The following is a 14471-nucleotide window of genomic DNA, read 5'->3' as shown; positions in this document are numbered from 1 at the left end:
CCTTTGTTTATCCACTATACTGACCTTCTTTCCTCTAGAGATGTGCTCGCCTAACTCATTGACTACTAATCTCAATGACATTTCCACAGCCCAGCTTTTGCCCATCTCCATCTAGCCAACGTCTGGGCACCCCCAACAACCACATGTACTTTCACCTCTATAGATTCTGAAACCTGTTTATCCAGTTCAAGAAGAGGACAAGTTGGACTTATATAAACCTCGTGCCCCTTGAGCTTCTTGGAGAAAAGGCAAGGTAAACAACAATTGCCTGCTTTTCCCCTCGAGTGATTTGCAAGAGCCGTTTAGGTGATCAGGAGGGCACCTGTGTAGGTCTCAAAATTGTATGGGACGTGTGTCCCTTGGGATTTCAGAGAACATTTTAAAGTCTGTTTTCTAAATTTGGCTCACCCATATCAATTCTACATGCCTGTCCCTATGCAGTTTTTGTTGCGCTCAGATTTATATGTGCCAGAGCATATAGGGAGTGGTTTGTTTGGTGTTTTTTTTTTATGTGCATTTACATGAGGACAGGTGCTCCTTCAGGTATTTGGGACCCAAGCCATTTAGGCTTTAAAGACAAATAGCTGCAATGTGCATTGGGCCCAAAAGGAAACAAGACAGCCATTGGTGTCATTTTATATTCAGTTTGATGTGCATAGACCTGGTTGTATTACCAGCAAGTGGTATGAATGCAGATGCTTGTTTATGCCAGCAATACTCTTTATGAATGCCTACAGCTCCCTCATCTAGAATCATCTAGCTTGGCATTGTCTACACTGACATTGGCTTTTCGGGGTCTTGGGCAGTGGCATTTCTGATATCCTTAAGTGAAAACCGCTTCTTTAAAAAAATATCTTTAGATGCGGCCAATATGGCCAACTATCATCCAGTCTCAAATCTTCCATTCTTGGGCAAGTTGATTGAGCAAGTAGTTGCTGAACAACTCCAGGCACGCTTGGAGGATGCGGACCATTTGGATCCCTTCATGGCACTGAAATGCCTCATCATGGCACTGAAACTGCCTTGGTCACACTGGTCAATGATCTCCGGTGGGCTAGGGACAAAGGTGAGAGCTGTTTCCTAGTTCTGCTGGATCTCTCAGAGGCTTTTGATACCATCGACCATAACAGCCTTCTGGACCATCTTGAGGGGCTGGGAGCTGGGAGCACTGTTATACAGTGGTTCCGCTCCTTCCTCCTGGGCCTGTTCAGAAAGTGGTGGTGGGGGGTGAGTGTTCAGACCCCTGGACTCTCACTTGTGGGGTGCCTTCAGGGTTCTGTCCTCTCCCCCATGCTTTTCAACATCTACATGCAGCTGCTGGGAGATCATCAGGAGGTTTGGGCTGGGTGATAACCAGCTCTACCTCTCTTTCAAATCTTAATATTCTGTTGGAAGCCACCCAGAGTGGCAGGGGAAACCCAGCCAAATGGGCAGGGTATAAATATTTATATTATTATTATTATTATTATTATTATTATTATTATTATTACCTTGGGCATATTGTCTTCTGCCGAATATTAGGGAAGGGTGATAGCTCAGAGGGTAGAACATCAGAAAGCAATTAACTGTTTAGACCAGGGATCAGCAAACGTTTTGAGCAGGGGGCTGGTCCACTGTCCTCAGACCTTGTGGGGGCCAGACTATATTTGGGTGTGTGTGTGAAATGAACAAATTCCTATGCCCCACAAATAACCCAGAGATGCATTTTAAATAAAGGACACATTCTACTCATGTACAAACACGCTGATTTCCCGGACCATCTGTGGGCCGGATTTAAAAGGTGATTGGGCCGCATCCGAAACCCGGGCCTTAGTTTGCCTACCCATGGTTTAGGACACTGCAATATTAAATGTTGAAAATAAAACAAATATGAATTCTGCACCTTACGGAAATTATTCCTTGTGTCCCTGTAGTTACGACTTAGAGTGTTTACCATATCCATTATGTATCGCCAGCTCACGTAGTTCTGATTTCTCTAATAATAAAACAAGAAGTAGAATCTGGTGACTTTCTTTTTAAACAGTGGAACGTATTAGCAATGTAAAAAGCAAAACTTTAAAATGTATCTTGCATACATACCTGGGAGAGTATTTATTAAGGATAGCTTTTAGCTTGTTGAGATAGTCTGGAGCATAAACAACCACATCTTCAGTTTCACCAATATTAATTTGCACAGTTGACATGACTTGGTTTATGAATGTTAACCAGTTGAATTGCTGGAAGAAAAATACATGCACTTTAAGTAGGTTCAACTTATGACAAGTGAACAAAAGCGTAAGAAAAACGCATTGGTGATCATTAACTCTTTTATGGTTTCTTGTGCTGAGTGACTTGGGAAGATTTCAGGCTGCAATCCTCTACACTCATTTGGGAATAAGTGTCACTGAACACAATGAGACTTTTTTTCTAAGTAGAACTTCCTGACAGTAAGAGCTGTTCAACAGTGGAATTTGCTACCAAGGAGTGTGGTGGAGACTCCTTCTTTGGAGGTCTTTAAGCAGAGGCTTGACAGCCATCTGTCAGAAATGCTTTGATGGTGTTTCCTGCTTGGCAGGGGGTTGGACTGGATGGCCCTTGTGGTCTCTTCCAACTCTATGATTCTATGATTCTATGTCTGTTGTGTTCTGTATTCCTTAATTATATATTGGATTTACATCACCTAGGATGCCTCACAAACAAAAAGAACATGCCACAACTATAATAGCAATCTAATATTATATGTTGGGGTGGGGTGGGGAATCTAGTGAAAATCAGAAGTATATTATATAAAATTGAAATTTTGAAAAGCAACCATTTTTAAAAGGAGACAATCCTGGCTCATTAAAACTGCCCTCATCATTTATGAAAAGTGCCATTCGCTTTTGCCTGTTGCCTTTCGTCTCTCCACAGCCAGACTGCTGCTGTAAACAAATTCCTCATACATAACAAAGCGGGGGGGGGGGAGCCCATTTGGTAGATAACAACAAACCTCTGTCCAGTAATGTGTCTTGGAATCTATTGGCCAATAGGCAATAAACTAAGCTGAATTCATTTCAATTAAGGTTAATGAGCTGTAAAACAATCCTAAGTGTCCTTATGTTGTGATAACTCTATTGATAATCAAAGGGACTTGCTGGACATGATCCAACCATAGTTGATTTTGGCACCCTGATTCAAACCAATTATTTATTTATTTTTAATCAACATTGGATGGAATTTTATATTTCTTTTAGGATTTGATATTTGAATTTGAGAACTGGAATTTGGCACACAAAAAATTCATATTTGACTGTTAACATGTTTACAATTTCCCTGCGAAATGGTAGAAGAATGGATGAAATTTACTGAACGTTATTGCAAATGTCATGTCCAATGTTGACTACTACATGATAGCTGTGTATACTGGCAAATACAGATTGCTATTCAGCTATTAGATGCTAACTGTTGCTGATGTGGAATATTGATGTTTTTGAGGGATGGGAATTCATTTTAGTTTTGATGAATCTGCTCAGCTTGCTACCCTCCCTTCCCCAAACTCACTGTTGGTTTCCTGGATGGGGCCAGAATGGGGTGGCAGCCAAGTTGGGGCCACACAGTTGTACCAGCAGGTAGTATTGTAATATGCCCAAGACCCATGAAATATTAGTTTTGTTTTATATTTTCTCTATTTTTTATTAAATTTCTTTTTTTTTTCCCTTTGCCATGTAGTGGGCCTGCAACCTCCCTCCAGCCAATTATCCACCTCTTGAGCCCAGTGGAGCTTTAAACAATGCAGACGAGGTTTGCAGAAACCCTTAGCAGAAACAAAACGCACAATAGGCTGCCACCACTCCCCTTCTGTGAAGTCCGATAGAAGTTTAGGGTTGTCACACTTCTACCTTAATTACCCCGACTTCACACCTTGGCACACTTTACCGTGTAGCCGAACAACACTCATAAACACGTAAAAAAAAACCAAAGCAAAACATTAATAGGTTGAAAGGCAAGTTCGCCAACACAAAAGTGCCTTAATCAATTGACAAGTTTATAAATAGATCACAAAGGACAAGGACCTCAGCCTTTGGACTTACAGAAAGGGTCACATTAATCATCTTTCCTTAATGCATACAGTGGTACCTCTGGTTAAGAACTTAATTCGTTCCGGAGGTCCGTTCTTAACCTGAAACTGTTCTTAACCTGAAGCACCACTTTAGCTAATGGGACCTCCCACTGCCGCTGCGCCGCCAGATCACGATTTCTGTTCTTATCCTGAAGCAAAGTTCTTAACCTGAAGCGTTATTTCCGGGTTAGCGGAGTATGTAACCTGAAGCGTATGTAACCTGAAGCATCTGTAACCTGAGGTACCACTGTATTGGATAAAATTAGATAAATTTATCAGTTGTGATAAATATAAATATATACTAGACTTCAACCATTTTTTAGACAAAAGCAATCCTTACTAGTAAACTTTGTCTAGCTGTCAAGTGTTTGACTTACAAGCATGAAACACTTGATATATTTTCTGTGGATCCTGATCTACACAGCAAGATATGCATGCCGAAGGAGCCTCATTATTTAGCATAGTTCCAAGGCTTCAGCCATTCTTAATCTGGCTTGATGCTTGTATGTTTTAGATCCCATAAGTTCCAGTAAAAAAAAATAAAACCTGCTCCCACTTTCCAGAGATATGATGCTGTGGCAAGGTTGGGGCTGCATGAGTGCGCCATTGAAATCACTGGACTGGCTCTGTTCAGACTTAACCTTAGCACCACTTCATTTCTAGTAAGCAGCAGCCATGATGCAGGTGGGAAACCAGCACTGCAGCCCTGCCTTGCTGGACAAGCCACTTCTGACTATTTAACATGATCATTGACTGTTTCAAAGGGCACCACATGCACACCATTGGATCAGGACCTTTGTTGTCTTTTTTCTTGCTTTCACAGCAGAATACAACAGGCTGACAAATTTAGGTCAGCATTTTCAGTTCAAAAGATGAGTTAATGTCACACTACTGCATTGATTATAGCCAGTCACTGAAGGTGAAAAAACTTATTATTGATTTTTTACCTGGCGATTAACTTCAAAAGTGAAGTTCTTCTGGACATTGGCAAGTGTCATTTTATTGTACAGCAGGAGAGGGTCATTTCTGTCATCAGCTTTGGTTGTAGCCTAGAAAAACAAATTAGCAGGACAGAGGAGATTCTTTGAGGAAGCAGCAGCAAAAACAGAGACACAGAGAAGCATCAAACAGACAGGCACCAAGATTTCTAATAATTGAAGGTGCTTACACTGTCTTGTTAAAATATGGCAGAAATCAGAAATCACATAGCTAGCTAATTTTATCAGTCAAATGATGTGGTTGAAAAATAGATATCCTGAATATCCTGAAAAATTATCTGCCTCTTTCCCCCTTGATCTGTTTTCCTAGGCTCTCAGTTGTAAGCTACATCCCCGAGAACATAGGAGGATGCTGTCTCCAGGAGCCCAGAGAGACAATTGCAGCAAGGACATTATCTTCTCCCCCACTTGGGCACCTGTTCTGCCCTCCCACCTCATGTGGTAGCTGTGAGCATCATCAGTCTGCTAAAGCAGGTATACAATTCTTCTTCTTCTTCTTCTTCTTCTTCTTCTTCTTCTTCTTCTTCTTCTTCTTCTTCTTCTTCTTCTTCTTCTTCTTCTTCTTCTTCTTCTCCAGAGGTGTCATCAAGGCATGACATTGGGACAGAAGTCAAAATGCCCATGCAACAGAATCAGCAGGGTTGGGTTTTCAGTTTGAAATGAGCGAACCAATACATGTTATCATCTAAAGAAGGAGCCACCCCACCCCACATAAGATCATTAGGTCCATATAGTGTGCACCACTGATTGTATCAGTTTGTAGAAGGAGAAGGAAAAGGGCTGAATCTAATTGTGTCCTTCCATTCAAAGAAGGGCTTTTCATCAGCTCCACTAGCAAAAAAGGTGGGGAGGGTATTTTGACCAATCCCGCCTTCTCCCTGAAAATTAGTTCCAGTGGGTTGGTTCCAGTGGGTTGGGTGACCCTCCAAAAGTAGCTTAAGATCCCCGCACTAAACATTTTAAACTTAACCTCAGTTAATTGTGTGCGTGAAAACAGAAGAGCTTATTTACATTTGCAATCTCTTTCTCCAGATCCATAACTTTGTTCATTTCTGTGGAAATTTGGTTCTCGTCGATCGCAAGACCTCTTTCCTGGCGGATCAACTTTGCTACGGAAATCATGAACTCAACATAGGCTAAACATGCCTGTAAAGGGGAAGGGGAGGAGGGGAGGAAGGGGGAAAAAAAACATTTTTGCAAATGCATGTTGGATGTTATGCAGAATAGCCAAGTTGATACTTGTGCAATGTAGGCACTGTCTTTTTCTTGCAGCTTAGGGCAGAAATAAACCTGGCATGGGGCTGCTACCCAAACCAGCATGCCTGTATTGGATTCTCCACATTTCCCATGAATTGTGTAGAATTTCATGACATAGTTTCCCCTCCTTTTGTCTGCAACAGCAGCGGCTGTTGTGCAAAACAACAACAACAACAACACCCCACCACATTTCCCCCCCCCCCCAGTCCCAATACTCTCCATCTTTTTTTTAAGTGCTCTGCAAAATACGAAAAACAAGCATAAAAAATAACAATCTATCCAACCTAACTCAGTGCAGATCAAGTTACAAGAAAGGAGATTCCGACTAAACATTTGGAAAAAGCTTTCTGACAGTAAGAGCTGTTCAGCAGTGGAACAGACTCCCACGAGAGGGAGGTGGTGGAGTCTCCTTCCTTGGAGGTTTTAAAGCAGCAGTTGGATCTATCATGGATGCTTTAGCTGAGATTTCTGCATTGCAGGGGGTTGGACTAGATGACTCTTGCGGTTCATTCCAATTCTAAGGTTCTAAGATTCTATCATTCTATCATTAAAAGACAAGTACAAGACTAAAGGCGCAAGAACACAATGTGCCCAAATGAGCCACCAGCAGTTTACATTCATTTAATTAAATAGGATGGGGAAATGCACAATCTGGTGATGTCCCATTTGTGGGTAAGTGAACTTACATATGATGGGGAGGAGAGAATGTGCTCTAGGGATGTTGCTGTTTGCACAAGTCCTGCATTGAGGACTGAACTAGCTGTGATGCTAATCATGACATTTGTTCTTAAGTGCAGGATTTTTCTTGCAGAAATAGCCAGTGAAAGGGGCACAATATGGATCCGGATCCTGGCCTAAGGGACTTTAGCCATTTGTCCCCTACTGTGATCCTGAGCCGAATCAGGCCTCTTGTGTATTCAATTTGCAGGAGAGAAAAAAACTCCCATCTGAGTGAATGGGAAGTCCAACCTCCCATGGCAGGATTAACATGACATCTGGTTTGACTCTCAGTGTTCTGTGCCATTCTACTTTATTTTACCCTTTCCCTGAACAATAATTTATTTTACATGCACCATGTTTTCTTTTTAAACAGTCACAGCTTTGTTAAATTACTATTATTGAAAAGGAAAATGAATAGTTAGCTCAGGGTGTGGGTGGGTGGGGGACTCACAACAATCCATGTCAAAATAATGTTAACAATAATAACAAACCCAACTGGCAAATGGTTATATGTCTCTAATTAAGACCAATCACAATGCTGTACCAGTCCTTCCTTATGAGCATAATTACATATTTCCTAGTGTGTACTTAAAACCTACTGCATGAATTGCAGATTTCCTAAGCAGCTTACTTAATTAGAGTTCTGAAACTGTGGTTTCTAGACTGCGGCATCAAGCGGATGAGCTGATACCATATACTCATTATGGGAACAATGATTCCTGTGTAGTCAAATAACCAGTGTATCTTCTTCAGGTATCTGTAGGAAGTTCTGTGATTGGAGCCGGCCCTACCATGAGGCAGAATGATGGGGTGGGAGGTGCTGTCCCATCACCAGTGCTGAAGGACAACTGAACTGTAGGTGCAGTTGGATTCCACGTGTGAAATTAAAGGGTGCTATCTTGCCCTTGGAGTCAGGCAGCAAAATGACTTGGGCTAGCTGTGCCTGTGATGGATGTTCTGCTTCTTATCAAAGATTCTACTCCCAAAGTGAGCATAGGAAGCTGCCTTCTATTGAGTCAGACCATTGGCCAATCTAGCTCAGCATTATCTACACTGACTAGCAGAACAGAGGCAGATTTGGGTCAGCACAACCAGTTCCACAACACTGGGTGCTGGCTCATACGCAGGCTCACTTCTCATCCATATGCAGGGTAGGTTCCTGCCAAATGGGGCCCATGTGAATGAGGCCAGCAGTGTTGGGTTGAATTTCCTGTGCCAGGTGTCAAAAGGGCATAACTTGATGTGTCAATATGAACGTAAAGAATTTCAAGATGTGATGGGACAATTTCATTTTAAATACAGAAGGAATCAAGGCATAAAGAAACTAGGGCATCAGAAAGGTGGTGAAGACCACCTTTCTGATATCCACTACAGGCATATTAGCCTCAGCGAGGCTTCAGAATTAGTTAGGAAGCAAGCAGTTCTGGAGCCGCTCTTTTTAAGAGAGAGCTGTAGGAGACCCTTGTCCCAGCGTACCTCTTTGTATACTCCAGCGCATTCATAGTAATCGCGGGAAGGGAGTCCAAGTCCAGGCTGATCAATCTATAAAACCAATTTAAAAGATGTTCACAGGCTACAGAAAGAATGGCAATCCATGGACAGATAAATGCTTGGGGACCACGGCACCTACTTTCCCCATAGATATGGCTACTGGGAAGGACTGGCGTCATAAACCTAGCATCCCATCAACTATATCACTGTGCTTACTGGGAGGGTTAGGGATGAGTTGTTGGGGGGGGGGTGCATGTGCAAGGGCAGAGTCAATCTGGTGCAAGCGTAGCACCAGCCCTGCGCTGACCTCCCTGTGCCTTGACTGTCTCTTGCGAAGTAAGCAATGTGATGCAGCTGATGGGAGGCCAGATGTGTGGTGATGCCCTTCCTCTCCCTATCAGCCACCTCTGTTCATGGCCACCTTGGGTTATGTTTTGAGACATCATCAATGATAGGAGGCAGCATCATGTAGGATCCCAAGACATGGGTCCCAAGTCTTCACAGGGCTGTGTGCCCCAAGCTGTGTGCTTCTGTGGCACACTCTTTTGTGGACTACCACTGGGAGTGGGGAAGGGGGGCAATATAGAACCTAAACCCGAGATGGGGAGCCTGTGGCACTCCAGATGTTGTTGAATTACAGATACCATCTCTAACCATTGGCCATGTTGGCTGGGGTTGGGTTGATGGAGTCCAATGGCACATGGTAGACCACAGGTTCCATATCCCCATCCTAAAACATGGGGGAAAGGAAATACAGAGGAGGTGGCATTGACCCACACACCTTTCTAGTATTTATATGCCCCCCACAACAAACACATTGCAGGCGACACACATTCTGTTCACCTAAAAGAACTCTCACAGTGTAAGAGTATTGGTGTCGCTGTTACAGAATTTGAGCAGCATTCTCAGAGAAGATCATGTCATCTTGACTTAGCTTGACTATGCATATTCTGTACATTGCAGGGAAAATGGGAGTCTGACAGTACGTGAAACCTGAAATGAAATGACTGATTGAAACAGCTTTCCCTTAATAATAAAATATGGCTAAACAAGAAAAATGAACAAAAATACTAAGCGTAGCTAACACAGTGTGCTCCACAGTGGACTACAACTCCCATCATATCTGATCATAGGCCACACTGGCTGTGGCTGATGGGAGCTGGAGTCAACATCTGGAGAGCAAGATGTTGGGTATGCCTATGTGCTCACAGAGCATGAGCTAGTTGTATATATGCATGGCACTCCTTCAGTGACTGCCACACAACTGTCTGTAGGCGAAGGATAGATGGCCACTGCTGAACTCACACCTCCTTGTAGTTGTGTGAAGCTGCTGTCTGCACCTCTGTCCATAAGGTGCTCATAGCATTCCCAATTCCCATCATTCTGGCAGCTTGGTGGAGCAGGGGAAAGAAGTATAGCAAGGCCTTTCTAAGCACGATCAACTTACATGGATTACATGTTGTGTGGAGTTTTTATCATCTGTACCAACAAACAGGCTAACGATAACCTTCTTTCCATACTGAGAGTTTAATTCTGCGATAGACTTCTCCGCGTTCCACGAGGTGCCTAAAACAGCAAAAACACACTCACACTCAGCATTTTGACATGTGCAACCCTACCCCTCATGAATATATAGTATTTGAAAATGGAGCTGGAGAAGAACAGTCCTACCGTAATCGACGTCCCAGGTGTCTGATGCCACAGGCCAATCAGAAAAAGTTGGCAAGATGTCAATGAGTGGTTTGCCTCCTCTGCTATCAATTGCGGCTTGTGGGTGGAGGGAAAAACTTCCATGAGTTACTTGTCTTAAAAGCACATGACACTGACATATGGAAATAAGCCTAAATACACACACACACACACACACACACACTTACACACACACTTCTTCTTCTTCTTCAGAGGCCTTCTATCTCCTGGCAAAATTTATTTGAGACCAAAGTTTTTGGGGCTGGGGTGTGGAAATTTGCAAGCAAAAATGGAAATGATAGCTAGCAGATAGAATATGACAGAGAATATGGTGTTTTTTTAGCACTTCCTTTCAATTGTACCCATTCTAAACCCATTTAAGACTTAAGTCTTGTGTTAATTTCCATATGGATTTATCCCCTACTGTTTCCACTCCTCTCATCCTGGATGGATATATCTGCTAAACTGTTGCGGTCCCTTCTTTTCTATTGTGGCTTGTTTCCACATGTTTTGAGTGGATTCCTACAAGAATGCATTTTCAAGTGTTGGCCGGACCCTCCTAAGAGATCCTGCTAGCTACTTGCATGGGAAACCCATCAACTAAGGCTGTGTACACACTATACCTTTAAAGCATATTGAAAGCACACACTTTCCTGCGTAGAATTATGGGTACTGTAGTTTACCCATCTCAGAGTTACAATTCCCAGCAATCCTTAACAAACTGCAGTGCCCAGAATTCTTTGAGGGGGGAAGTGTACTTCAAATGTGCGCATGCAACCTTAGAGCCCTTCCAGATTACTTGTTTATTGAGCATGCATCCTGCTTTGTTTGCAGGGAAATTAGACGAAGTTGGCTGTTTAGTGAGCATTCATTATGGTTTGTTTGCATGGAGGTTAGATGGCGGTTGCATCAAAGCAAGCTGTATTTCACACTTTCCTATCAGTTTCCTTTATCTCAATAAGTTTGACCTGTGGGGAAAGTGGGTTTGCTGTGCAAGAGCTTCAAATGTGCAACCGGAATTTGCTGGTATGTGACTGAAACCCACCACAAAATGGTGAGATGCCAGAATCTGAAAGAGCTATTTTAAAATTTTCTATTGGCCTTTCCGAATACCACCTAAATATTGCTAGGATATATTGAAATTTGCAATCAGAATATTTACATATCATAATATTCTACAGGAATGATTTTTTTTTTAAAAAAAAAAGAAGCATAGAGAGAATAAGTTAAGCCAATCCCTTTGTTAATATTATCTTAAAACAGGTTCTAGTGTACTGCACTGATCATATTGCACAGCAAAGCCCAGGGACCATCAATAGCCATAGGACTGCTGGGACACCTTATCTGCTGTGACATCAGTTCCTGAAGTCGGTCTGATCATACTTTGCACCACTTGTTCCTGTTAACATTTTAAATTCTAGAGTGCCTTGGCAGAAAGGCAGCGTATAAATGCAACCAATAATAATAATAATAATAATAATAATAATAATAATAATAATAATAATAATATTTCATTTATACCCTGCCCATCTGGCTGGGTTGCCATCTCAGGACTATTTAATTGCTCATCTTCCAACATTGTGTATGCAATCAAATGCCAACAGTGCCCTTCAGCTCTCTATATTGGACAAACAGGCCAAACCCTACGCCAAAGGATAAATGGACATAAATCTGATATCAGGAATCACAAGACAGAGAAACCAGTAGGAGAACACTTCAATCTCCCAGGACATTCTATAAAAGATCTCAAAGTAGCTGTCTTAATACAAAGAAATTTCAGAAATAGACTGGAAAGAGAAGTGGCTGAATTGCAACTAATCACCAAACTTAAAACCATGGAGAAACCTGGTTTGAACAAAGACATTGGATTCTTATCTCATTATACATAACAAAGCCATCTTTAGCCATCTCACCCCTTGCATTTCCCTGCAAGACTAACTGCAGCCGTTTAGAGTCGTCAACAGGTTTTCCACACTTATCAGCCTATCACCCATTCCCACCACCCTTCCGAGTAATACCCCTCCCCACTCCCCCACTATATTTAAGGATCTGGTGACTTCTGTTTCAGTGTATCTGAAGAAGTGTGCATGCACACGAAAGCTCATACCAGGAACAAACTCAGTTGGTCTCTAAGGTGCTACTAGAAAGAATTTTCGATTTTGTTTTGACTATGGCAGACCAACACGGCTACCCACCTGTAACTGCAACAAAAACTGTGTATCTGAAGAAGTGTGCATGCACACGAAAGCTCATACCAAGAACAAACTCAGCTGGTCTCTAAGGTGCTACTGGAAAGAATTTTCTATTTTGTTTTGATTTGTAAAAATGTTATATGGAAAAATACGAGAAAGACATTGCACTACCTTTGTAAATCAAGAAAATCTTTAATAAAAATATTTTAAAAAATAAACTGCTTCTATCAAACAAAGCAACATTCAACAATCCATCAGAATCTAATAGTAAACAGTGAAATTAAACACCAGCGAATAATAATTGAACAGTTCGACCACACTAAAAAACTACCGATCTATAATTAATAAAAGTCACAATGCATAAAACACCGCAAAACCACGTGAAAGGATCAAATTGAGAAACAAAGAAGCACAACTTATAAAACTATTTTTTAAAAAATATCCCTGAACTCCTCTCCTCCCAGCTGCTGCTGCTGCTGCTGTTCTCAAAGTCATAGTCTGGGGCAAGGCAGGTGGAAAAGCCGTTGCCTCGTGTGGAACAGAAAGTCTCTCTCCCCTCACAGTTCATACATGTCTTTATATTGACCCTACCAGGGTGCCACAGAGCCAAATGGAATATTTTTTGCTATAGAGTGGTGTTATCTGGGAGCTGCAAGAACACAGAACAGAACTCCATACCCTCCAACATTTCTTCGATGAAAAGAAGGATGTCCTATTCCATAATAATAATTTTATTATTTACACCCCAGCCACTCTGAGCAGCTTCCAACATATATAAAAACATAACAAAACATTATCTAAAAACTTCCCTCTGCAGGGCTGCCTTCAGACACCTTCTAAAGGTTGTATATTTACTTTTCTCCTTGGCTCGGGGGTCGGATAACTCCATACCCTCCAACATTTCTCTGACATCCTACCATACCCTCCAACATTTCTCCAGTGAAAATAGGGGCATCCTAAGGAAAAGTGGGACATTCTGGGATCAAATCAGAAACTGTAAATCTGGGACTGTCCCTGGAAAACAGGGGCACTTGGAGGGCCTGTGTCTCTCCCATGTGGCAATTTGAAAAGGAACTTACTTTCATTTACACAAGACCTGTAGAGCGTTTTTGCTTTCTTGACAGCTTCTATATCATCACTCTTTTCCTTATCGAGGACGTCTGAAAAGAAGGGGGAATCAAATGTCATAAATTAGAATTGGAGAGCACTCAGGCCTAGAGGCCAAATGGAGCCCCCCCCCCCGGTGTCTCCATGTGTCCTCATGACTGCCCCCCACACCCCTTCCTCTGCCACACCCGCTCTCCCCAGTTATACTCCGCAACTGCCTTGCTCTGCACCCTCCTAGGGTGTCTTTTCCTGGTTGAAATGTATCTTGGAACTTGGATCATGCATCTTGTTTTGCCGGAGCAGAGGATAAAGTGGGGGTGTGCACAGAAACTATCCTACGGCACAAGGCCAAATTCCCATATGTTGCTCTTATCACTTTCGTCTCTAGCCCTGCTCACTGCTGGCACGTGGCCCCTGGGAGGCTGCCGAGAAGACAATGAGGCCCTTGGGCTTCAAAAGGTTCCCCGCTCCTGTTATAAAGTAATTTAAATTGTTCCGTTCTGCAGGCATCGGTTCACACTGCACCTTCAGTAACAACAACTGACAACCTCGACCAAAGAGCGTAATTTGAGGCCTCTTAAGTTTGCAAATGTTCTAAGGTCCACTTCGCATTCTTATCTAGCTTCTCTTCTCAGCCTCACTGGATGTCACAGCTATAAGTAACATGGACAGCGTTCCTAGAAACTATTTTATCTAATTTGGAATGCAGGCTGCTCTTCTTTTTTTAAAAAAAAATATATATGCATGTAACCAGATGTACTAGAAACATCATATTTATATGCCGATAAAACATTTACAAACACCGCCATGGTCAAATTACACTGCGTAACATACAAGATAACTTGCTAGAGTCTCCTTCTGATGCTCTCTTCTTGTCTGCAACAGTTCTTTTGGTTTTTAGCAGCTTCTTTCAACATATGCCTTTTTCAGAAACTGTAT

The 14471-nt window shown here is 42.2% G+C and overlaps 1 protein-coding gene across 1 annotated transcript in view; it reads right to left on the bottom strand.

The window, feature by feature from the left end:
* The window catches only part of MME (membrane metalloendopeptidase), a 61842-nt gene that overhangs the window by 34470 nt on the left and 12901 nt on the right, over positions 1–14471 (bottom strand). Inside the window, exons 5-11 of the mRNA XM_033150478.1 lie at positions 13505–13585; positions 10216–10311; positions 9992–10110; positions 8530–8595; positions 6088–6222; positions 5026–5127; positions 2080–2216 (exon numbers count right to left, since the gene is read on the bottom strand). Of these exons, the coding sequence (XP_033006369.1) occupies positions 2080–2216; positions 5026–5127; positions 6088–6222; positions 8530–8595; positions 9992–10110; positions 10216–10311; positions 13505–13585 (736 nt within the window). The remainder of the gene's footprint in view (positions 1–2079; positions 2217–5025; positions 5128–6087; positions 6223–8529; positions 8596–9991; positions 10111–10215; positions 10312–13504; positions 13586–14471) is intronic.

Source organism: Lacerta agilis, chromosome 5, assembly GCF_009819535.1.
Source record: "Lacerta agilis isolate rLacAgi1 chromosome 5, rLacAgi1.pri, whole genome shotgun sequence".
Classification (NCBI taxonomy): domain Eukaryota; kingdom Metazoa; phylum Chordata; class Lepidosauria; order Squamata; family Lacertidae; genus Lacerta; species Lacerta agilis.
The sequence above is the reverse complement of the archived record's forward strand: the minus strand, read 5'-3'. Positions and strand labels throughout refer to the sequence as shown.